We start from the raw sequence: 22,493 nt of genomic DNA, 5'->3' as shown, positions 1-22,493 counted from the left end.
TCTACCAGAAAAAAAAATGCTACAATTACTGACACTGTTGTCTATAGAGTCAGAAAACAATCAACAAATAAAAACCTTTGATATGTTTTTTGGTTAAAAAAAAAAAAAACCCAAAGACAATAGAGCTTATTAAGCCAACATTTAGTCTACTTAAATATTAAAAGCTATGAAATTTCAACAGTAAAAAATATTTATCTATGCTCTTCTTTTTCTTTTCAGATCAAAAAAGAAAACGCAGTGGCTTAAATGAAAAATTTGATTAGTTTTCACAACAAATAGCCACTTGAAACATATCAAAGTACTGTTAAAATTTGCAAACACATTTTCTAGCTAAGTTCATAAAACAAACATTTTTAAATTGATAAAAACTAATAACTCGATGTAACTATGGTTTAAAAATAGTTAGCAATAAACCATTTAAATGGGTTTTTGTGTGTGTTTGTGACAAAGAACTTACCAACAGGGGTATCAGCAACAGCAGAAAAATTTGTTGAAGGATGATGCGTCTTACAATAAGGTAATTTTTCATAATCTTGGTAAGTTTCCATACTCAAAGTCATGTGACACACTTTGCACGTAAAGCAACTTTTGTGCCATATTTTGTCCGAGCAATTTAATTTTTCAATATGGTTAACTGTTTTGTTACATCTGTGACACTTTGCACTCATTTTTGTGACTTGAAAGATGTTCAACAAAACCGTTACTTAAAAGATGTTGAACAAATGATGAAAGTCGATGTACAGTCTTTTCTCCCTGCGTTAAATTAACTTTGAAATAAAATGTGACTTTTATAATTATGGTCCAGTTCCCGTAACTCCCTTTATATGTAGGTATGTGCGTTAGGGTATGTCATACTAAAAACATTTTGAAAATGATATTTGGGGAAAAAATTTTTTATGGGTTGGGGTAAGTTAAGCATTATTCAACCAAAAAAAATTACAAAAAAAAAATTTTTTTTGTGTAAAAATCAACTTGAAAAATGTAAAAATTCGATAAAAACTACATTTTTATAACAAAAAATTAACAAAACTTTACATTTTTAATTATCTAACTTAGACAAATGGACTTTAATCGATTCTAAGTCCATTTGTAATTCTAATCTATGAATTATAGAACACAGTTACTAAGTACTTAGTATTTGCTTTGTGTTAGTAGTGGATTTATTTATGTGCCTGCGATATCAAAAAGTCGCAATTTTTGTTAAATTTTTCTTGTGGTTTTTTAATATAATCATTTTTATTTTACAGTGAATAATAAAATAAAATATTGTTATGGAGAGTTCAAAGTTGAAACAAACTAGACATAATTCTACAACTAACTTAACTAAATATCTTGGAGTAGGAAAAGATTGGCTGGAAACTGAAGTTCCTACACTGTGGGATGTACTAAGGAAAAGTCTACACATTCAAGAAAATTTGCTTCTTTCTGACGATCTTGATAGGTTAGTTTTTTGACACAATTTTGAAAAGTGCATTTTCAATCTATACCTAGTGGGGCACAAGACATCCGATAACATCCATAGGACATACATTAGATGTCTGGATGTCCGCTGGGTGTCTTTGGACGTCAAGTAACCACTAGGTAGGAAATATTACAATATTAAGTTTTTCTAACAAATAATTTTATAACAGTTTAAGTTTTATATTTTTTGTAGGAGATGTCATCTTTCTGTCATCTGTCTGTAAAAGAAATCTCTGTGGTATTGGCAGACTTGGTATTAAAACAATGGTCTCAATCCAATGCTTTGTTTAAGACTCCTGTAGTCATATCTCAAAAGACGCTTTCAGATAAAATTTTAACTGCCTGGATTAAGTTAAGAGACATTTCTAATCGAAAAGAAACAAAAGAAAAATTTGTCAAACTGTGGGAAGGAAAGCTTGACAAATTGTTGGATACAACAAAATGTAGATGCAAAATATTACTTTGTACAGATGAAAATTCTCCATGTAAGGAGGTAAAAAAATGTGCTGCAAGAGTGCACATTTCATGCAGTTGCTCTAAAGATATTAAGGTGCCACAACTTGATTTACTATGGCTAAGATCTCAAAGAGATAAGGTTGGTGAAAAATTAGGCTACCAAATGTATCAAATAGACAAGGTAGAAACAGAAAGACAGGTTAAGGCAGGGAAAAGAAAAATAACAGATATTGCATCTTTAGAAAAAAGAAAAAATTCAATTAAAAAAGCTCGTATTAATACACAGGTTCAAACAGAAAATGTTGAAAATGAAGTTTATGAATCAGTGGGACATGACTTTAATCAAGAAACTTCACCTGAAAATATTAGGAATGCAAATGAAATATCTTCTGAAGACAGCTCCAACAATATCAAACAAAAAACTTCCCCATTTGTTACCATTAAACAGAATTACATGAAGATCCCCAATACAGTTCTAGCATCTTTTCGATTTGACATATCACCTGTTGCTACATCTGCAATTGTATCTGCTTTTCTTCAAGATTTGATCAAATCTAATTACTTGACTCCAAAAATGGCTAATTTAGCATGTGATCCTAAAAAAATACGGAGAGCAAGACAAGAGGTTATGGATAAAACTAGAGTTTCATCAGAAAAACTAATTGTTGAAGTGCCTATCAAAGGCATATTTGTAGATGGAAGAAAAGATCCTACTCTAATTTTGATGGAAGATTCAATTACAAGAACGTTTTATTGAAGAATAGAAAAGCAAGAAAACATAAGTGTTACTTCTGAACCAGATGGAAGCTATTTGACCCATTACACACCTTCAAAGGGTCTAAACAAACCAGCTAAAGAAGCTGCAATCGGGCTTTATAACTGGATGATTCCTAGAGGTATTGATCAAACTATAATCGTAATTGGATCAGATTCCACAAATTCAATGACTGGGTCTGGTAACAATGGCGGATTGTTAACTCATCTGAAGAAACTTATTGGAAGAAAATGTTTTTGGTCAATTTGCATGTTGCATACAAATGAGCTACCTTTAAGACACCTAATTGCAACTCTTGATGGGCCTACACACTCCAAGGATGGATTTAAAGGGCCTATAGGCAAACTATTATCAAAAGTAAATCAATTAAAACGACTAGAAAAGTTTGAACCAATTAGATAGATTAAACCTTTGATTAAATTTCCAGATGAAATTTTAAAGTCAATGTCCACCGACGCTCTACTAAGCTACAAGTTAGTTTCTTGTCTTGAATCAGGTATCTTGAATCCTTCACTTGTCAACAAAAAATGTGGAAATCTTTGCCATAGCAGGTGGCTCACAACTGGTCAGGCAATCCTTTGGCTTTAAATTAGTGAACATGGCTTGGAAGGTGATATTTTAAAAAATATAAAAGTTCTTTCTCAGTTCGTGGCTCAAGTATACTTTCATATGTGGTTTAGAATCAAGGTAAAACACTCTATTGTTGATGGGCCCCATCATCTACTCAAACTTCTTTATTTATTAAGAGGTCAAACAGTCGAAGTTAAGGATGCCGTTGCAAAGTCTATTCAAAATGGGGCATTTCATGCTCATTCTGAGTCTATTCTTATTTCTCTTCTTGCAAGCTCATCAAGTGAAAATAGCACTTTTGCAGTTAACATGATTCTGAAAGTTAGAGGAGACTCTGAGCAAGGTGATGTAAGTGTAAGAAACCGAAAAAAACCTACACTTAACTTTGATGCTGTGACTCTCCTTGAACTCATTGACTGGAGTAATGAACAAATCTTGGAGTCGAATTTCACATGCAATATGACAAAAGAAGATTTACAAAAAAAAGTAGATTCTCCAATGGAAGTACCTTACTATCCTCTCCACACCCAGTCATGTGAAAGAGTTGTAAAGCAAGTGACTAAAGCAGCAGCTGCTGTTTGTGGTTTTCAGAGACGCGATGGTTTTATCAGAGCAAGAATAGTGCACAGAGATGTTGTTCCAAATCTGAAATCCAAGAAAGATTTAATCAAACTGTTTAGTTAATGTTCAAGCTTGATTTTTATGAAAATTTTATTTTCCATCAAAACGTGTTTTTTTTTAACATTTTATGTAATTATAGTATATTCGGACAAATCCGTGTACGTCTATAAGACATTTTGATGTTTCACATATAACAATTTCAGGCAGTTCATCTGCAAGTTTTAAATTTCTAATACTTTTTTAGTGTTATAAAAATGTAATGTAGCTTTATCTATTGTTTTCATTTTAACGGTTTTTACTGAAATATTGCAATTCTCATGTTCATTTTTACCCAAAAAAAATATATATATATATATTTCAATGTTGATTAGAAAAACCTACCACATAATAAAATCACTTCCCAAATTGTTATTTTTGAAAATTCAAAATTTTTTAAAAGTATGACATACCCCTAATGTGCGTATCCATCCAATTACGGCATCGATTTTGTAATCAAAATCTGCGACCATTTTATCATTGCGTACTTGCACTGGGGCCAATGCTATAAACATAAAAAACGAAGTTTTTTCCGTAAAACACGAAGTTTTTACCGTAAAAAGCGAAGAAAAAAAAAGTCCATTGCTATAAACATTCAAAAAATTCCGTTTTTAAGATAAAAACTTCGTTTTTAAATCCAATGCTATAAACGAACAAGGGAATCGCCTTTTCAGATAAAAAATGCGTTTTTTCGAAAAAAAACTTCAGATAGATTTTTGATCTCAATTTTAGATATTTTCTTCGTGATTTTTGGCGGCCATTGCTGGAACAACGTTAGCGCTTCAAAATCATTGAACATTCTTTGTTTGTGTTTTTATGTAGATATTTTATAGATAAAACTGAAAAGGATTTTGGTAACTCCATAATAAACTAATTACTTAAAATCTGCATTTAATCGATTATTCAGTTCCTTGTTGTTTTTCCTTGTTAGGTTTTCGATAGTAATTTTGGTTAAACAAATTTTTCATAATGTTTGACTAAAGAAAAGTATAAATAGTCAACAAATATGCCATATAATACACAAATACACAACAAAATAATACACAAATACACAAAAAAATAAAATGCTGTCTAAAGAACTTAAAATGATACTAGCAATAAAGATTAGAGAAAACAATTAGAGGTTCTTCTTGGGAAGCTTGGTATGTTTTAATTAGCAAACTATTTAAATAAAAATATGTATAATTGCATTATATTATATATATATATATATATATATATATATATATATATATATATATATATATATATATATATATATATATATATATATATAGGTAAGCTTTTTTAGGTATGATTCCTATTACAAAATAATATATTATTATAGAATATTTAGTATTTTACTATATAAGACTATATTATACTATATATTGATTATTTATTTCATCTACTTTTAGGTCCATCTATTACTATGAGGCATAGAAATAGAATTTGGGAAGACATAATGTCACATTTAAATAGTTTAGGGGCAAAAATTGAAGATATCAATCAGCTACGTAGTAGAGAGTGGGATTATTTGCGAAGAGCTACAATGCAAAATTTTGCTAAGAGTCTAAAAACAGGTATAGTTTTGTTATATATATATATATATTTATATATGTCTGTGTGTGTGTATATGTATATATATATATATATATATATATATATATATATATATATATATATATATATATATATATATATATATATATAATTAAATATTTTTGTATATATATATTATATATACAAATATATATATATAATTTTTTTTTTTTAAGGTGCTGCAGGGAGACAACTAACAGAATTAGATAATGTTGTTTTAGACATTATTGACAGGAAGTCAATAAATGTATCTGGAATCGATGTTCCTGATTTTAATATCTCTTTTTGTACAACAGATGATGCATTGTCATCCACTCCCAACCAACTTTCCACTCCCACTGCCACCCTTTCTTCATCAAGTAAAGAAGTAAACTTTACTTTGAAACAATCTTCTGATACAGCTTCTTTTATTTCGTCTATGTCTGGTATATTTTTCTTTGTTGGTTAAGACTAGTTGTGTTATAAAATACATATATATATATATATATATATATATATATATATATATATATATATATATATATATATATATATATATATATATATATATATATATATATATATATTTCTATTTCTATTTCTATAGTTTATAGAGTTAATTGATTGTTTATATTAGATGCAAGATTTGATTGTATGTCCTCCCCTAATTTAGACAATACCACTCTTGTTAGTGACAGTTGTCAGATACTTCAAGGTAATGCAATTTATAAATTAATTTTTTTTAAATCTCAGTTGTTTAATTTAGTTAATTGTAGGTTTTAGACTTATAATTATATAACAGACAACATCAATTTGTGCTTAATTTTTACACAACTAGTATTTCCAAAACCATTAAAAACTTCTTATTTTTAAAGGAATCTAAACCACCTTTCTTATTATTTTAGTTAACTGATCTTGTTTTGACACCTAGAATTAAATTTTAGATTCAATTCAAAATAAACCATCAAGGGGGGCATTAAAAAAATTAAAAAGAAAACAAGCTAGAGAAAGTCTCCTGGTAGATGGAAGTTTTAAAAAATTGAAAGTAAGTGTTTTACGGTTAGAAAAAGAAAGATTAAAAAAAGAACAAGAATTAAGAGTAAAACTTCTGAAATTGGACGTTGCTCTCAGACAACAGCAAATTCGAAAAGAAAAGGCTTTAACAATATATTACACAACAGCAACAAAGCTAATGAATGAGAAATTGCAACCTTCAAACCAGCAACATTTTGTAAATACAGAAACGGTATTTTAAAATTAATTTGTAATAATATTTAGTATGACTTTATCATTAACAAATTTTTTGTATTTAGTATAACTTGTAGCTTGTATTTAGTATAACTTTATCATTAACAAATTTTTTTTGTTTTAGGAGGAAATTCTTGAGCATTAAGAGAAGAGCTACATCATAATTTTATGTTAAATTTCGAAAAATGTTGTATAACTATATTTAAACATTCACCTTGAAGGTATTTAACTGTAAAGCCATGACCAATTACATTTTTTAGTAACAATAAAAATATAACTTCAACCTGAAATTGTTCTTGTTATTTCATTTTTTTTATCACCATTACCTTACAGTAATAAGTTCTGTAAAACTTCACACAAACATTAAGACCAATGCTGTTGCGATGTGAAATAGATACAAGCATCACAACTATATATAACTATATATAAGGTATTGCATTGGCTAGTGGTTGATTTTAAAATTTAAACAAAACAATATCTTTCATATTTTAAATTTATTTTGTAATCTAGTTTAATATTAATACGATCATATCTTAATTTTATGCTATTAAGCATTTTTTACCTTTTTAAAATACTCTTAATAAGAATTGCTCCTAACAACAAAAGCTAACAAATCTCCTAATTTTTTTTTAAGCGTGTTCTATAAAAAAACAAAATACACATACTATATAAAAACAGATATAAACATATATTTTTATGGTCTAATATTTTATAAAAATTTCTTGCATTTATTAAAAAGTCATTGTGTGAATTTTTTTCCAATTTTAATTCAACTAATTTAGGCACAAATCTATGATCCATGTCCAAACTATTTTGATAGATCCTATGCTCTAGAGCAAATTGTATATGAATTTTTAAACAATACTTTTAAGTAAAGTAGTTAAGTAGCTGTAATCGTCTATTCAAAGCTCCATCATTCTGATTTTCTTGAGCTAGATTTTCATCAGCTTGTTCTTCTTCGCGTTCTTCAAAGTCATTACCGTTGTCTCCATGTTGAATACACAAGTTATGGATAACAAATCCACACATGATAAGCTTAGAGGCATCTTCGACCTTATGCAAACGAATTCCAGTTTTCAAAGCATAAAACCTGTTTTTGACAATGCCAAAACATCGCTCAATTATGTTTCTAGTTTTTCTCTGTGCTTTGTTGAAACGTTTTTGAGCTCCGTCTGGATCACCAGGAAAAGGTGGAATTAACCATTCTCGACATGGGTACGCAGAGTCAGCCAAAATTACAGCTCCATTAAATGGAAGCTCTCCAATTTCAAACTTGTTCCATAGGTTACAATTTCTTAGAACCTAATAGTAGTAAAATCACAATATTTAAATTTACTGTAAGTTACATTATAATACATTATATTGGTTAGTCTAAGTTACATTTTAATTAGCAATCATAATAGTTCAAATAGTATGTTCAATATGAACATACCGAAGAATGTCACGTACTAGTTGAATACCCAGCATTAGTGAACTAACAGTTGTAAAATATAACTTAGTGACAGGCTTACATGTGCATCATGCCACCTTCCTGGACTGTTGGTCGATGCATAAAATATGGACGTGTCGGGTCCACATACTGCCATTGCATTTATGCTATGGACATGATGGCGATTGATTAGAGAATCTTCATCTGCTTGAGGAGGGTTAGAAAGGAGTATATGAGACCCATCCAGAACACCACATACGCACGGAAAACCTCCGATTTCCATAAACTTTTGTGGAAGAGTGGAGCAATCATTCGGCCATTTTATGATCTCTTGTCGAATCTAATCTTATAAGATAACAATTTTTCTCTTTACTAAACTTAGTTTTTAATTTTCACACTAAAATAAAAATAATAAGCAATTTTATATGACATTGTAAAACTTTCAATAGTTTTATTAACTTAATACACTAACATTGAAAATAGCTTTTCCTACACTGTGTATAATACGATAAATTGTGTTGGTAGAGATTCCATGACAGTCTCTGAGAACATGAAAAAAAACATTTGTGCCAATAAAATGAAGAAATACCATTATCTGGAAACGTACTGAAATGCTTTTATTTCGCTTAGTATAATGTTGCAAATCATCTTTAAGCCTAGTTTCTAAAAAATCTAATACAGCTCTTGGTACTCGATACTGTTCTCGAAAAACGTTGTCAGAAACATCTTCGTTAAAAAAGCGACCATTAAACTAAAATGAAATTGAAAAACAAAACAAAAATATAATTTCTGCGCATATTTAGTATGATTTCTGATTTTGTTCGATAAAAAATCATTAAAAAAAAACATCAAAATTTATTAATTTTAAGTAATGTTTTAAACACCAACCTCTCGAGGCAATCGGTGGCGAAGCTCATTTTCATCAACTTCGAAATGTAAGTCTTCATCCGAAAAAATTAAATCCATGTTTCTACTTTAATTTTAAACAATTTTTTTAAACACCAAATACTAGAATGTAAAAATATTCATATAAATAGAATAGACAGCACAGCATACTTAATCACTAATAAAATTTATTAAGTAGGCCTACTAAATAAAATTTACAATAAAAATTACTATTATATTACCACAATATATTACGGATAAAAAAAGTTCGTGAATTTTAGTGACGTATGCGTTTTATGCTTTATAGCAATGGCCAAAAAAAATACAAACAGCGATAAATTCTTCGAGATTACGAACTTTTTTTCGTACGTGAAAAATTTCGTTTTTACGAAAGATTTTTTTTCTCGAAAAAAACTTCGAATTGTTTATAGCATTGGCCCCTGATCTCAAAATATAACTGGATATCGTATTCAATTGTCTTTTTCAAAAATCAAGATCGGATCTCTTAGCGGTGATCGATGAACATTTTATAAGGCTTTTTACAGAAATATGAAAGAAAATAGAGTTTTGAAAGAAAAACTAGACTATGAAATAAAGTTTTAAAATTTTTAAAGAAATGAAATGATTTCTCAAAACATCAGACAAAGTAATTATTTAGATACTAAGGTTACAAAATATTCGATATACTTTTTAAGTGCAATTTACGATTAAATAGTATCCATGATCTATGTACCTTTTAGTTCTTAGTTACCCAATGCAGTGTGCTAGAAGGTTGATAACATAACTGTATGGTAAGCGGCACACGTAGGAGTATTTGACGATTTTAGCTGGCCAAAATTATTTCTCTCTTTTTAACAGCTGAAAACTTTACCATATGACAAGAAATTGTAAATTAAATGTTTTTTGTACAAATCCAAGCCAGTGGCGTTCAATATAGGGGAAAGATGGGTACTTTAGGGATTACATTTTATTCTATTCAATAGGATTTAAGGAAATAAAAGATATATTATTTTTCAAACTTTATTATGGTAAATAACATACTATATTTTGATATTTAATTAGATTCCACTTCGTCATTGTCAGAATATTCTTCATTTTTGTTGTTTTCAGTGTCGGAATCTTGGACTTCTCCAGGAAGAAGCAATTCCACAGCTTCTTTTGAAACAGGCTTTGTAAGTTTGTGTTTCTTTTTCCCAATGCTGGACAACAGAGTGTCGGATGTTAACAATAACCTATTGATAATATCTTGGTTACAATCTTTTCTAGAAAATTTTCTAGCATAGCTAAGTCTGTATTCCCGGAAATGTTTGTTTCTGGCTTCGGCAGCCTCTTCCGACAATTGTCCAATTGGCAAAAGCGCATTCTCTACTATATCAGGACCATGTACTAAAACTTTATGCAGAGTTGGAGTCATTGGACACCAGGGGTATAGTTCAACATAAAGCTTTGCAGTATCCAAAGTATACTGTCTGAACTTTTCTACATCAATCTTGTGGCCACTGGAAATTACTTCTAGGATAATTTTCATTCTGGAAATTAAACGGAAGTCTACTCCAGTGATATCTGCAGATGTTTCCGGGTCGTTGAAGAATCTCCTGCTTGTGTTGCCGTTATTGGTATTCCCAAATCCAACCTTAGGTATGTCGACAAGAATGCCCATTTTGCTCTTGAATTCATCTTGGATTTTCTTTTTCCTATCTGAGATGAGTCTCTTCTCATCTTCATTCAGCCTTTTCTGCCATTTTTTTACAGGCAATTTATATGATAGGTGAAGGAGACTTTCAAAACACCGTATTCTAGCATGCAGAATGGATAGTCCAAATTTGTAGATGCTTTGATTGTCAACACATGCTCTGTCCAAATCATTAAATTGTCTTGATGTTGCTCCACAAATATAACATCGCATGGTCGATTTAGTGGTGATTTCTGCGTTACAGACTTTTCCGTCAATCATAGTTAACATCATCACATGTTCAACTGCTATGTCTTGAAGTTGAGTTGGTTTCAAGCGTGCAGTTTTGTTTTCCATGTAAGCAATTTCTTCAGCTATTACATCAGCAGTTTCTTTTATGAACCTAATTCGAATTGGCCTGCAAAACCTTGGAGACGATGGTGTAGGGTTTTGCCAGATAACCTTTTTATTTACTCCACAAGTTAGCTGTAATGGGACCATTGAGCATTGAAATATACTGGCATCAGAAATAGAGTCATCCTCAAACTTTTGATTAAAATGTGTCTGCTGGGAACCATCACAACCCCATTTCGTAGATAATTTCATATGTTTACGCCCACTTTCCGTTAGAGTCTTGATAACTTCTTCTAAATACAACACCAATCTTTCGGCAGTATGGTTTAACAGACTTTGTAAGTCTACTTCAGCAAAACTTTCTGTGACTGTGAACGAGTCAGGATCAGGATAGCATGTTTTTTTTTCTTCGACCAAAATACTGTAGCAGGGCCATTGCTTCTTGTCACTTGTACGTACGATTTCATATTGAGATTTTGTTAGGCCTGCGTCAGTAAATATTAAAAGAACCTCTAACGGTGTCAATGATTTTTTTGTAGGTTCAAGACTGCTGCGATAGGCTTTTTTATACTTTCCCGCTCGTTTGGGAGATGTTTTAAGATCTTTGAGGACGGTTGCAGCACTTCTTTTGCCACTTGTTGTCAAACAAGTTTCAACTGCAAAAACAATAGCTTCTGGTTCCACATCTTTCGTGAGCTGTTCTGTTTTTCTCCTCTTTGAACATTCACTAGAATCGACAAAACTTTTTCTTGGTCGTCCTGCTGATGATGGAGTGGATGGGGTACCCGGTATTTGGAAACTCCCTTGCAGCCAAGGGCCATGCTTCTTAATAAATATTTCATGAGTTCTGGATGAAGACGACCACATTTTTCTAAAAATAGCTTTCAACCTCGACATTTGACGCTTGTATACTGTTTTTAGTTCTTCGGTATATTGATTTCTTGATAACGAATTTTGATCAGCTAAGTCCATTTTTTCATTGAAATTTGGAGCCTCCTGCTGCTGAATACTATTGTAGAAATCCAAACGAGAGATTGTTTGCATTCCTGATGACCCATCTAGAAAAAAAAATTAAGTTGAAAAATTCATCTTGGACCTTGATGTGCTTAGAACATGATTAAAATTTAGATGGCATCAACAGGCAGTTGAAATTAAGATTTTTAAATAGCTAGTGGTATAAACTCATAGAAAAACGAAAAAAACTAAAAGGGTTTCAATGCGCACTACAACTTTTTCACTTTTAAAGTCAAAATTTACTTTAAAATTCGTTAAAAAAACGCTAAGTTTCATGGTGCATAACTTTCGTGGTAATTAATATTTCAAAACGGTAGTAAGAGTAAATAATGTACATACCTATCATAGATTCATCCATGATATAACACTGTAAAACTTCTATTGTAAACACTTGTACACAGCTTCAATAAACACCACTAAAATCGCTCGTAAATAAAATGAACCACGCAGATATAGATCGGATATTTAACTAGACTGTGTAGTTCCAGTTACTACTTTTATAACCAAACCATTAACTGCTCATTAAGCGACCATTATCGAGAGATAATAAGGGTAGGTAATTAAGTGGGTACGGCCACTTTTAATATTTCCAATTTTGGCCAGCTAAAATCGTCAAATACTCTTGCGTGCGGCGTCGCACAGTGACTCAGAACGATCAAAAAACGGTAAAAATTAAATAAAATTTAACATAAACCGTAAATCAATAATGTTATATATCAAAATAATAATTTTTGGGTCAAAGATTTCAAATTTATTAATAAATTTTTTTTTTATGCGTAGCTTCGACGCGTATAACGCGCGCTTATGCGCGTATACGCGCGTTTAAGGTGACTATACGCGTACAAAAAATTTTTTTTTCAAGTTTTAGAATCTTCAAGACAAACACATTATCTTGATATATTACTCTACTTGATACTTTTATAAAAATGGTTTTTAAAAGAGGTTGATACATAGAGAAAAAAAAACTGTATTTATTACATTCATTTTATTATTTACATTACAATTAATTTAACAACTTCATCTGGTAACGGTTTTCCTCGATAGCTCTTATGTTTTCTAAAAGATATGCTTGATACTTTTGGATCTGATCTTACTAGAAGGTAGTGCATCTGATTCATCATTGTGTTTAACCTTGATATTTTTGCCGTGTGCTTAAGTCTAGAATTTCTTATCTGTTTATTTAAACTCTCCAGTGCATCTTCCCCGATTGGCAAAGGTAATTTATGTGATACGAAAGAACTATGAAGCAGCAGTTTATGTACAGTGGGAGGCATAACATACCAGTCGTACAAACTCACTATACGTTTAGCTGTTTCAGTGCAGTATAAATCTAATTCATTGATATTAATAGGATATCCACAAGATATGGTTATGAGAATATTATGCAATCTTTCAATTATATCACAATCAACTTTAGTAATTTCAGAAAAAACTTTACTATTTTTAAATGCTCTTCTGGCAGTACTGCCGTCATTGGTATTTCCAGACCCAGTTTTAGGCATGTCAACATATAAGCTTAACCGTTCCCTGAAGAGTTCATGAATCTGTTTTTTTTTTAAGTCTACAGATAATTTTTCCTCAATTGTTTTTGGCTTATACTTTTTAATTTCAATTTTATAACTCAAATGAAGAATAAATTCCAAGCATTTTATCCAGCAATGCAAAGCTGAAATTCCAAGCCCCAAGGCTGACTCATTCTCAGTTTTTGCTTTTAATAAATCAATACTGTTCATTTCGTTGGGTTTAGCATTGCAAACATTGCAGGATTGAGTGGATTTTGTCTCTGTAAGTGCATTAACTACTTTATTATCAAACATTGTAAGATCAACTCTATAGCTGATATTAAAGGTCACCTTTCTTCCTGCAATATCAAAAACTTTGCAAAACGTCTTTAATGTATTTATTTGATTTTTTAGATCTGATTCTTCTTCTCTGGATAAAATTGGACTCTCTTTTTTATATTGTAGATGAAGAGGTCTACAAAAGTGACAACTTGAAGGATTTGCATTTTTCCAAATTTCGCCATCTTTTACTTTGAGCAATAAAGGCACAAAAGCTGTACTAAAAAGATTTTCTTTACTCTTAAGTTCTATACTTGTGATGCTTGTCTCAAAGTATTTCTGTTTATAAACACTTTGGCTTGATGCTCCATCAAAACCAATCTTTCCATATAAAACTCCAAATATTTCGTTACCTTGACCACAATTAGGCATATCAATCATTTCAGTTATTCTACTCACAGTGTGATCTAACATGCTTTGAAGAGTACACTTTGCAGAAATTTCAGAAAAATGTATATTCTCAGGATAACATTTCAATTTTTCCACTAAAATATCGTGCAAGGTAGGATAAATATGTACATTGTGTACAAGAGCTGAGTTTCTGATCATTTGATATTGTTTATCGCTGAGATCAGTGTTCATTTTTAATGCAAGAGCTTCCTCTACACTCATAATGATGGGAAAGGTTTTATCCAAAGTTTTATCAACTTTTTCTATCTCTAAAAGATTTGAGATATTGTTTTTTAAAAAAGAAGCTTTTTTTTTTTCTCCAGCAGCATTTGCACTTTTTGCAGAAGCTAAAAATAGAGCTTCATGATGTTCAGTGGCGAGTTCTTTTATTTTTTTTCTTTTGCTTTGCTCTCCAAGAACATTCCATTGCTTATGGGGCCTTCCAGAACCAAAATGACAATTTTTATTGTTCATAAGGTTTCTTTGAAGCCAACGATTTTCTTTTTGTATAAATGTATCATAATTTCGTCCACATTGTGTTAGTTTTCTCTTCACCTTTGAAATAAATATAACTAAAGCAACCATTACTTTATTTAAGTTTTCTTTGCGAATTTCTTCATTATTTTTTATTTCATTAAGTAAATCCTTCCATAATCTTAATTTATCCACTCCTACTTCACGTATATTTGGGACAAGATCTAATCTTTTCATTGTTATTGTTTTTAAGAACCATCAATGTAATAAAACTAATAAATCAGAAACATTTTAAATTACATTATATATTTTTTTTACTTTGCACTGTTGAAAATTTTATTTTGTAATGGCTTTAACAATTGTTACATTGCTACATCCTGTAATAACACTATATTACTAGGTTAACTTTATATTACAGGAAATACTAAAGTTGTTTAGTCAAGCTTTTTCAAACATGTTGTACCTATCAAATAATAAATACTTTTAAAAATGGCGGAAAACGAGGTTTTTAAGTGTTTATCAACATTTTTATTTCTTTAATAACTTCCAATACCGCAGGAGACCGCAGTAATCCCTTTATAATTTAAAAGTAGAAATGTTAATTAACTAGAAAAAACGTATAAATTTTTGGAACTCGGTGGAACATTTTTTTAACTGATATATAAACAAAAAAAATACAATTACTTGCGACCTTTTTTTTAGAAAAGTCTTTAAATTTAAACAAAAAAATCAGCCTTTTTTTTTCTTTTGAGTAAATTTGAAATATATAGAGCCAAAAGATCAGTGCCGTGGCAAAGGCCCCCCAAACCCCCCATTTGGGGGGGGGCCCACGAGATATAAGGGGCCCGTTTTTTAAAAAATGATAAAATTTTTTATGGCATTTTATTATTTTAACAGATAATTATCAATTATATTCAAACTATAAAATAAAATAAATGCTACTAAGACAATTTTAATGTGAAAAAAAACAACTGATGAGAATGGACATCCTTGTTTAGTTTCTGTATCTATATAGTAGCTTAACTCTAAAATTTTTACTCATACTTTTATGAAAAACACGGAATTTTTTAATCTTGACATGTTTCGTAGTTAACATACTACATTTTCAAAAGATTAAATAACAATTTAAAACTCTGGATATAAATATAAAATCAAAATTTGAAGACATTACAGAGAAATATTAACCGACATATAGAATTGTTACAAACCAATAAAAATTATAATACAAATTATGATATCATAAATAGCATGCAAAAAATTATGTAAATAAAACAAACTAGATTGACAAATTTATATTATAATGAACAGTTTATTTAAAGATGAGTTTTCCTATTTCACATGGAGTTTTCACACCGGGATATTTCCCGGTGGGCCGTCAGCAATACAACATTTTAAAATTTTATAATATTTTAAAAAGTATTTTCTTTAATTTTTTTAATAACTTTCTAGAATAGTAATAAAAAATTGTGAGTTGAAATACGATTTGAAATATTGATTTCTGCGTGTCAGTTGCTTCATTTGACTGTATGATGTGTGTGTAGTTGGTTAAACCGAAACGCAATCGTCATTATTCAAAATTCGTAGTGAGCGTGGCTGAATCAGCTGAGCCGGTAAGTTTATTATTTTTAGGAGACATTATTATTTTTCATTTAATTTATTTGTATAAATTAAATAGGTATAGTACTATAGTAGGACCTAAAAGTAAATTTTATAAACTATCTGTTCTATTTTTAGGTATTAATTATTGGAATGAAGAAAGTGAAAAGTGGTGCAGCTAAGAGAAGAGAAGCAGCTGCAGCCAGGGAAGTAATAACTAAGTACCCCAAACTTACACAATTTTTGAAACCAGCAGTTCAAGCTGATGGTGAATCAGTAGCAATAACAGAAACCAATAATGATGTTACAGCCAATGCAGAAAATGATTCTGTTTCTTGTTTTGGTTTGTCTGCTGAAGGAGACTCTAATATGGCAATCTGTGAGTGTATACCAACTGCCACAACACTGCCACTTCTTTTTCTCAGTGATGATCCTTCTGATTGGCCAGAAAATGTTTCTGATGCACAGAGGTGTGACATTGTTGAACGTGGTGTAAAGCAAATTGAGATAGATTTTCCACACAATCAAGAAAGACGACGATTTTCAGTGACTTATTATAAACGACAGATGAAGAATGGAGAAACTATTGTACGGTCATGGCTTGTGTATTCTATGAAAAGTAATAAAGTTTTTTGCTTCTGTTGCAAACTTTTTGGTATATCAGATTCACCATTCCGACAAGGGATGAACACATGGGAAGGTTTATCCAAAAAACTGAATGATCATGAAACAGGAAGTACACATCTCAGGTGCTTTGAACAGTGGATGACATTACGAAAAGGTAAACTGTTTTAAAAAAAATTTTGTCATTAAATATAATAAATATTTATATATTTTACCAAATTCAACATTGCAGGCATAATGAATCAAACAACCATTGATGAGCATCAATACAAGTTGCTTCAAAAAGAGCGAAAATTTTGAGAGCAGTATTGGAACGATTACTAGACATCACTCTATTTCTTTCTGCGAGGAATCTTGGATTCCGTGGTTCACAAGAGGTCATTGGTTCCAAGAACAATGGAAACTTTCTTGGGTTGTTTGAATTGATGGCGAAGTATGATAGTGTGCTCGATGAACTTTTACGTCGGATTCAGAAGAAAGAAACTAATGAACATTATTTGAGCAATGATACCCAGAATGAGTTGATTGAATTGTTAGCCAAGGAGATTGAAGCCGAAAACCTTTCCAAAGTAAAGAAAGCGAAATATTTTTCCATTATTTTGGATTGTACGCCAGACGTTTCACATAAAGAACAAATGAGCATAATCCTACGATCAGTAGTTTGCATTCCTGGGACAGGTATCAACATTTCTGAAAATTTCTTTGGATATCTCAAGGTAGATGATACCACTGGAAAAGGGCTTTTGGATGCCTTTCTAGATCAGACAAAAAAGTGGGAATTAAATATTCTTGACTGTCGAGGCCAATCCTATGATAACGGTGCTAACATGAAAGGAAAGGCAAAGGGTGTTCAAGCTAGGCTTCTTCAAATGAATCCCAAAGCTCTATATGTTCCGTGTGCAAACCATTCACTTAATCTAGTCATTGTTGACGGTGCAAAGTCATCCAACAGTGCAATTACTTTTTTCGGAGTTCTTTCAAGATTGTATACACTCTTTTCATCATCTCCTGCTCGATGGCATATTTTAAAGTCATGTATACCCATTTCTGTCAAGCCTCAATCCGATACCAGATGGGAAAGTAGAATAAACTGTGTGAAACCTCTTCGCTATCACCTGAAAGAGATATTAGAGGCATTAGAAAAATTGGAAGTGTATGCTCTAGAGAAGAGAGATGGCGCAACAGCTACAGAAGTATGTTCGCTGATGGAATATATGATGACATGGCCATTCATATTGTCAATCGTTATTTGGTATGACGTTTTATACCAAATTAACAAATCAAGTAAGCTTCTGCAGTCCTCTACAACTTCCCTTGATGTCTTGGATAGTGAAATAAAGGCCACATATGCATTTCTTCAGCAATATCGTGAAACTGGATTTTCAGACGCACACATGAAAGCATCAGAAATCGCAGAAGTGTTGGACATTGCAAAAATTTTTCCAGAAGTGCGTTCCCGACAAAAAAAGATGATTCATTCATACGAGTGTGCCGATGAAGCTCACACCATCCAATTAGAACAGAAGTTTAAAGTTGATTTCTTTTTACCACTCCTTGATATGTCAATGGGATCAGTAAAGGAGCGTTTTGAACAAGTCAGTAGTATCACAGAGCTCTATGACTTCCTATACCGTTCTGAGAATCTTATTCAAATCTGTAAAGAAAATTCTTTGTCTTTATATTGCAAAAATTTGCAAGCAAAGCTTGGCGATATAGATTCGGATGATCTGGAAATGGAATTAAAACGATTTGTCATAGTGGTACAGGAGAAAGAAAGTACTCACATGAAATCTGCACATGATTTTCTTAATTACATTTACAAAGAAGAGCTGCAAGAAACTTATCCAAATCTTGCCATTGTGTTACGCATAATCCTTACCTCACCAGTAACTGTCGCAAGTGCTGAACGTAGCTTCAGCAAGCTAAAATTGATTAAGACTTTTCATAGGTCAGTATATTTAATCTTGCTACTTTATACATAATAGATGTAGCTCTATGCATTTCTTTTCACTTTTTATAGGTCAACAATGGTTGATGACCGCTTGTCTTCTCTGGCGATGCTGTCAATTGAGAACGATGTGGCAAGAAAATTAAATTATGAGGAGATAATCAACAAATTTGCAAGTATGAAAGTTCGCCACAAGTCATTTCTGTGACAATTGTGAATATGTGATTTATTACAGGTTTTGAAGTATTACCAATATAATATAACAAACATTATTCTGATAATTATCCGTACATATACGTTTGTCTATACTTATATGTCTTATTTTTGATGTTTTTAGCCTTTAGAAAAAATGTGACGCATATATATCCTGTAATGTGATGCCACAAAAATAGGGCCCAAAAAAATGATTTGGGGGGGGCCCAAATGTACCACGCCACGGCACTGCAAAAGATTATCTTTAAAATAAATATAATTTTTTATTTAAATTAAAAATACTCTATTTTAGTTAAATAAAAATCTCACATATTTTAGATTTCTTTGAAAATAATATCAAATTTTTTTACTTCTTTTACCTATAAAATACAAAATAAAAGTTTTATGAAACAATTATTTATACTTTTGAAATAAAAAATTATTGCAATTTAATATTATTTAAAAAAGGGCACTTAGTTTATAGAAAAGATGTGAGGGGTTTATTACCATTTTTTTGCTGTTTTGAGTCACTGTGCGCCGCAGACGACCACCAGAGCGACCTCTGGCGTTATTAAAAAATCGTGCTACTTTCAATTCTTTCTCTTTAAACGTGATGCCAGGCAATAAGTGAAGAGCTGAAGCTATAAGTATTTAAATACTTATAAAAAAAAAAAGAGAAAAAATATGTAAATAAATAGTAATTTAAATCGATCATTATATAATCAGTTACTATACTTACATCTAACTATATGGATTCACATGTATTAGAGGTTGTATAGTTTGATATAGTCCCATTGACAATATAAATAATATCTGCATATAAAAAGATGTTAATTGTTTTATTTTATTTTATTGTCTCAAGTCAAACACCACCAGTCAAACTTTTGACTCACACTCAAACAGATTCATATTTGTTCAACTTTTCACAGAAGATGTAGATTGCACTCACTTTTAAGCTGATTTTCCAGGCTATCAAAAAACTTTTGCTTCCCATGTGTTCCAGGCCTATTGATATTCTACTGTAAGTCATGCGCCAGCAATTTGTTAAGCTCCAATGAAATGTGCTTATACACAGTCAAGCCTCCTTCACACTTCATCCATGTTAACTAAAAAATAAACAGTTAACAACTGAAATAAATTATACCACCATTCATACTATATTCCCTTGCCAAGGGTAACACATCATGGCTATACTTTCTAAATCAGAGATGGATAAAAACTTACCATATTTTTTGGGTGCCTTTCAGTCTCAGAATATTGCTGCAGAGAAGTAAAGATAGGAAATTGTGTATGACAGACATTCTGATCAACAGGATCACTAGAAACACGTGCCTCCAATCTTCCCTGTCACTGCTCGAAATAGGTCAACTTTGACTGGATCGTATTCAGTTCACAAAGAATGTGCGCACTCATAAAAAACTGTCCTGTTATAATAACCACAATAAACAATATACTACTTAAAATGTAATACTACTGCCATTCATTTTATAAACTAGCATTTTATAAAATAATTACTTAGCCCTAGTAATGCAAAACATTCAAACCTTGTGTACTAAATGGTTCAACTTTAAGTCGGCTGCAAACACCAAGCATACTATCATGCATACCCAGTTAACTTGAATCAGAGGAATCACGGGGACTTAACTAAAGATACAACAAATATTATTTTCAATAGTTGTATAACTTAAAAAATTTACAACTACCCCTTAAAAAAAAAAATCTATAGCAGTTTTGTACAATATAAAACTAATCCTTAGCTGATATAAAAGTATATTTCTAATTTAATTTAATAAGATATGTTTCTCGCAGCGAACACAACGTTTCAATTCTATATTTTCGTATTAAACTAAGAAACTCTTTACACAAGTTTTGCATACATATTATACTAACTGAAATCCGTAAAAATATCTCAATTGCTATCATAAAAAAAACCACTCAAACCATATTTACAATATTTAAAAAAGCAATGTCAATATACGCTTTACGGAGTTTCTTTCTGAAGGGTGCAAAAGTGTTCTGTAAAATCTTTTTTTTCCGAGTTTTTAAATTTCATAAAATTAAATCGGTTTCGGGCCAGCCCGAATTTAGCTCTAACCCTAACTTATTAGGATCTGCCCTAAACACACCCTAGTTTTAAAAATCATCAAAAATATACTAATTTCAATCTGAAAAGAAATGTGAGCTACTATTTTTAAGTTTTAATAAAAAAATTGTTTGAGAAACATCACCCTTGGAATACCCTGAACCACTCAGGGACCTTTAAGGGGCCCTTAAGTCATTTTATTGCGGTTTGTTATGAGTGTCAATAAAATGACTGCAGCAATTATTGACTTATCATTCTCAGCACTTTTGAATTCATCTTGCTTTGTTGGACAAAAACAAATGCTAAGTATAAATTGTTGCTCTGAGAAGATAGCTGATGTTGACCTGCTGATATTGACTTTATAAAGTTATAAAAACAATATTTTAAGTAAAACATCAGTTGTTGACATTTAATCGCTGCATTCACCTCGGCTTTAAGTTTATATCAAATTAAAATAGAACAGGCTTTAATACTATATTTTATATTTAGGATATTAGGTTGATAAGATTGGGTAGTAGCTCCTTCCCTTCTAAGCCTGGTCTTTTGTTATTTGTTCTCTTGTTAGCAATTTCTTTCAATAAAAAAAAAAACTTTATTGCTTGAAGAGAGCTCCTCGCTGTTATTCTTGCACTTTCGGATTGTAGGCACTGTTTTTTGGAATGTTTGACAGCATGGTTTTCAACATTTTTGGGAGTTGTTTATAACAATTCTCATAAACAGCCAGAAGGAAATGAAACATCAGGTAACAAAGCAACCTGGTAACAGCGCAATAAATGTAGCGGACTAAAACAGTATGCACCCTACGAAGAAAGACTCGTTCGTTTACACCTTAATTGTAAAATCCCTCCCTAAACTTTTAGGCCTTCAAAACCTGACAAAAATATTTTTTAATAATAAGAAAAGAGTAATTGATAGTTTCATATAAAATTGATGTAGAACAGGCTTAAATTCTATATTTTATAACCATGCTGAAAATAGCTGATAAACAATCAATATTAGAGTGTGAGCAAAAGATAGTATTTAAAACTTTCGATTATTTATTGGTTGAATTTATAACTTTAAACTCTCAACATAGTTTGGTTAAATGACACATTAAAGCAAACACAACAAGATTTTCAATTTAAGATAAAAACTTTAACATTTGAATCCATTGAGCAGATTGCTACTGTGGGGAATTATTATAACCTTCCCTGAGACACTAATGAGTCACTGTTATTTTTATGAACATGATATTATTTTTCCTATCTGACTGCAAATCATTCAA

At 31.0% G+C, this 22,493-nt stretch overlaps 5 protein-coding genes and 1 pseudogene across 19 annotated transcripts in view; 3 read left to right on the top strand and 3 right to left on the bottom strand.

The window, feature by feature from the left end:
• The window catches only part of LOC149893816 (protein NLRC5-like), a 34,849-nt gene extending 30,418 nt beyond the window's left edge, over positions 1 to 4,431 (bottom strand). Inside the window, exons 1-3 of one of the 9 annotated variants that reach the window (XM_090076331.1) lie at positions 4,333 to 4,431; positions 3,771 to 3,907; positions 458 to 753 (exon numbers count right to left, since the gene is read on the bottom strand). In XM_090076331.1, the coding sequence (XP_089932457.1) occupies positions 458 to 668 (211 nt within the window). In that variant the 5' untranslated portion in view covers positions 669 to 753; positions 3,771 to 3,907; positions 4,333 to 4,431. Of the gene's footprint in view, positions 1 to 457; positions 855 to 3,770; positions 4,214 to 4,264 lie in introns of those variants that run through there. The other 8 variants (XM_090076336.1, XM_090076328.1, XM_090076329.1 and 5 more) reach the window with 8 other exon arrangements.
• LOC149893817 (uncharacterized) lies at positions 905 to 3,693 on the top strand. The gene has a single exon (XM_090076421.1). It carries the CDS (start codon positions 1,658 to 1,660, stop codon positions 2,672 to 2,674), a length of 1,017 nt encoding a protein of 338 aa, XP_089932547.1. The 5' UTR covers positions 905 to 1,657; the 3' UTR covers positions 2,675 to 3,693.
• Positions 4,432 to 4,615: 184 nt separating the features above from the next.
• LOC149893815 (uncharacterized) lies at positions 4,616 to 7,017 on the top strand. Of its 2 annotated transcripts, XM_090076423.1 has the most exons (6): positions 4,618 to 5,061; positions 5,317 to 5,481; positions 5,677 to 5,925; positions 6,117 to 6,194; positions 6,424 to 6,725; positions 6,852 to 7,017. In XM_090076423.1, the coding sequence occupies exons 2-6, from the start codon at positions 5,331 to 5,333 to the stop codon at positions 6,870 to 6,872; spliced, it is 801 nt and encodes a 266-aa protein (XP_089932549.1). In that variant the 5' UTR covers positions 4,618 to 5,061; positions 5,317 to 5,330; the 3' UTR covers positions 6,873 to 7,017. The 2 variants fall into 2 exon arrangements, with proteins under 2 accessions (XP_089932550.1, XP_089932549.1); XM_090076424.1 differs by lacking the exon at positions 6,117 to 6,194 and having other exon boundaries at positions 4,616 to 5,061.
• A 3,030-nt stretch (positions 7,018 to 10,047) lies between these two features.
• On the bottom strand, positions 10,048 to 13,537 carry LOC145192460 (uncharacterized). Its single transcript, XM_090076384.1, has 2 exons — positions 12,421 to 13,537; positions 10,048 to 12,125 (listed from the first exon to the last, which is right to left on the bottom strand). Exons 1-2 carry the CDS (start codon positions 12,437 to 12,439, stop codon positions 10,096 to 10,098), a joined length of 2,049 nt encoding a protein of 682 aa, XP_089932510.1. The 5' UTR covers positions 12,440 to 13,537; the 3' UTR covers positions 10,048 to 10,095.
• A 1,873-nt stretch (positions 13,538 to 15,410) lies between these two features.
• LOC149893813 (uncharacterized) lies at positions 15,411 to 20,989 on the bottom strand (annotated as a pseudogene). The gene is made up of 4 exons (XR_016449091.1): positions 20,691 to 20,989; positions 20,371 to 20,570; positions 19,886 to 20,252; positions 15,411 to 19,804 (listed from the first exon to the last, which is right to left on the bottom strand). The product of XR_016449091.1 is annotated as an uncharacterized LOC149893813 (transcript).
• Positions 16,042 to 19,396, top strand: LOC149893814 (zinc finger MYM-type protein 5-like). 5 transcript variants are annotated; one of them, XM_090076397.1, is made up of 4 exons: positions 16,042 to 16,396; positions 16,521 to 17,163; positions 19,027 to 19,130; positions 19,292 to 19,394. In XM_090076397.1, exons 2-3 carry the CDS (start codon positions 16,536 to 16,538, stop codon positions 19,098 to 19,100), a joined length of 702 nt encoding a protein of 233 aa, XP_089932523.1. In that variant the 5' UTR covers positions 16,042 to 16,396; positions 16,521 to 16,535; the 3' UTR covers positions 19,101 to 19,130; positions 19,292 to 19,394. The 5 variants fall into 5 exon arrangements, 4 of the variants coding, with proteins under 4 accessions (XP_089932523.1, XP_089932522.1, XP_089932521.1 ...); XR_016449085.1 differs by lacking the exon at positions 16,042 to 16,396 and having other exon boundaries at positions 16,536 to 17,163; positions 19,027 to 19,189; positions 19,292 to 19,396; XM_090076395.1 differs by lacking the exons at positions 16,042 to 16,396; positions 16,521 to 17,163 and adding an exon at positions 17,432 to 18,954 and having other exon boundaries at positions 19,027 to 19,189; positions 19,292 to 19,396.
• Positions 20,990 to 22,493: the final 1,504 nt, after the last annotated feature.

The sequence above is a fragment of the Hydra viridissima genome, unplaced genomic scaffold (genome assembly GCF_058129835.1).
Source record: "Hydra viridissima isolate aposymbiotic clone 2 unplaced genomic scaffold, HvirCarnegie_v1 scaffold_1, whole genome shotgun sequence".
Classification (NCBI taxonomy): domain Eukaryota; kingdom Metazoa; phylum Cnidaria; class Hydrozoa; order Anthoathecata; family Hydridae; genus Hydra; species Hydra viridissima.
The sequence above is the reverse complement of the archived record's forward strand: the minus strand, read 5'-3'. Positions and strand labels throughout refer to the sequence as shown.

Coding starts and splice junctions, on each gene's coding strand:
- LOC149893817 (XM_090076421.1), top strand. CDS start 1,658: ATGTCATCTTTCTGTCATCTGTCTGTAAAAGAAATCTCTGTGGTATTG.
- LOC149893815 (XM_090076423.1), top strand. CDS start 5,331: ATGAGGCATAGAAATAGAATTTGGGAAGACATAATGTCACATTTAAAT. Junction 5,926..6,116: donor TTTTATTTCGTCTATGTCTG/GTATATTTTTCT, acceptor TGTTTATATTAG/ATGCAAGATTTGATTGTATG. Junction 6,195..6,423: donor CAGTTGTCAGATACTTCAAG/GTAATGCAATTT, acceptor ATTAAATTTTAG/ATTCAATTCAAAATAAACCA.
- LOC149893814 (XM_090076395.1), top strand. CDS start 17,432: ATGGCGAAGTATGATAGTGTGCTCGATGAACTTTTACGTCGGATTCAG. Junction 18,955..19,026: donor TTGATTAAGACTTTTCATAG/GTCAGTATATTT, acceptor CACTTTTTATAG/GTCAACAATGGTTGATGACC.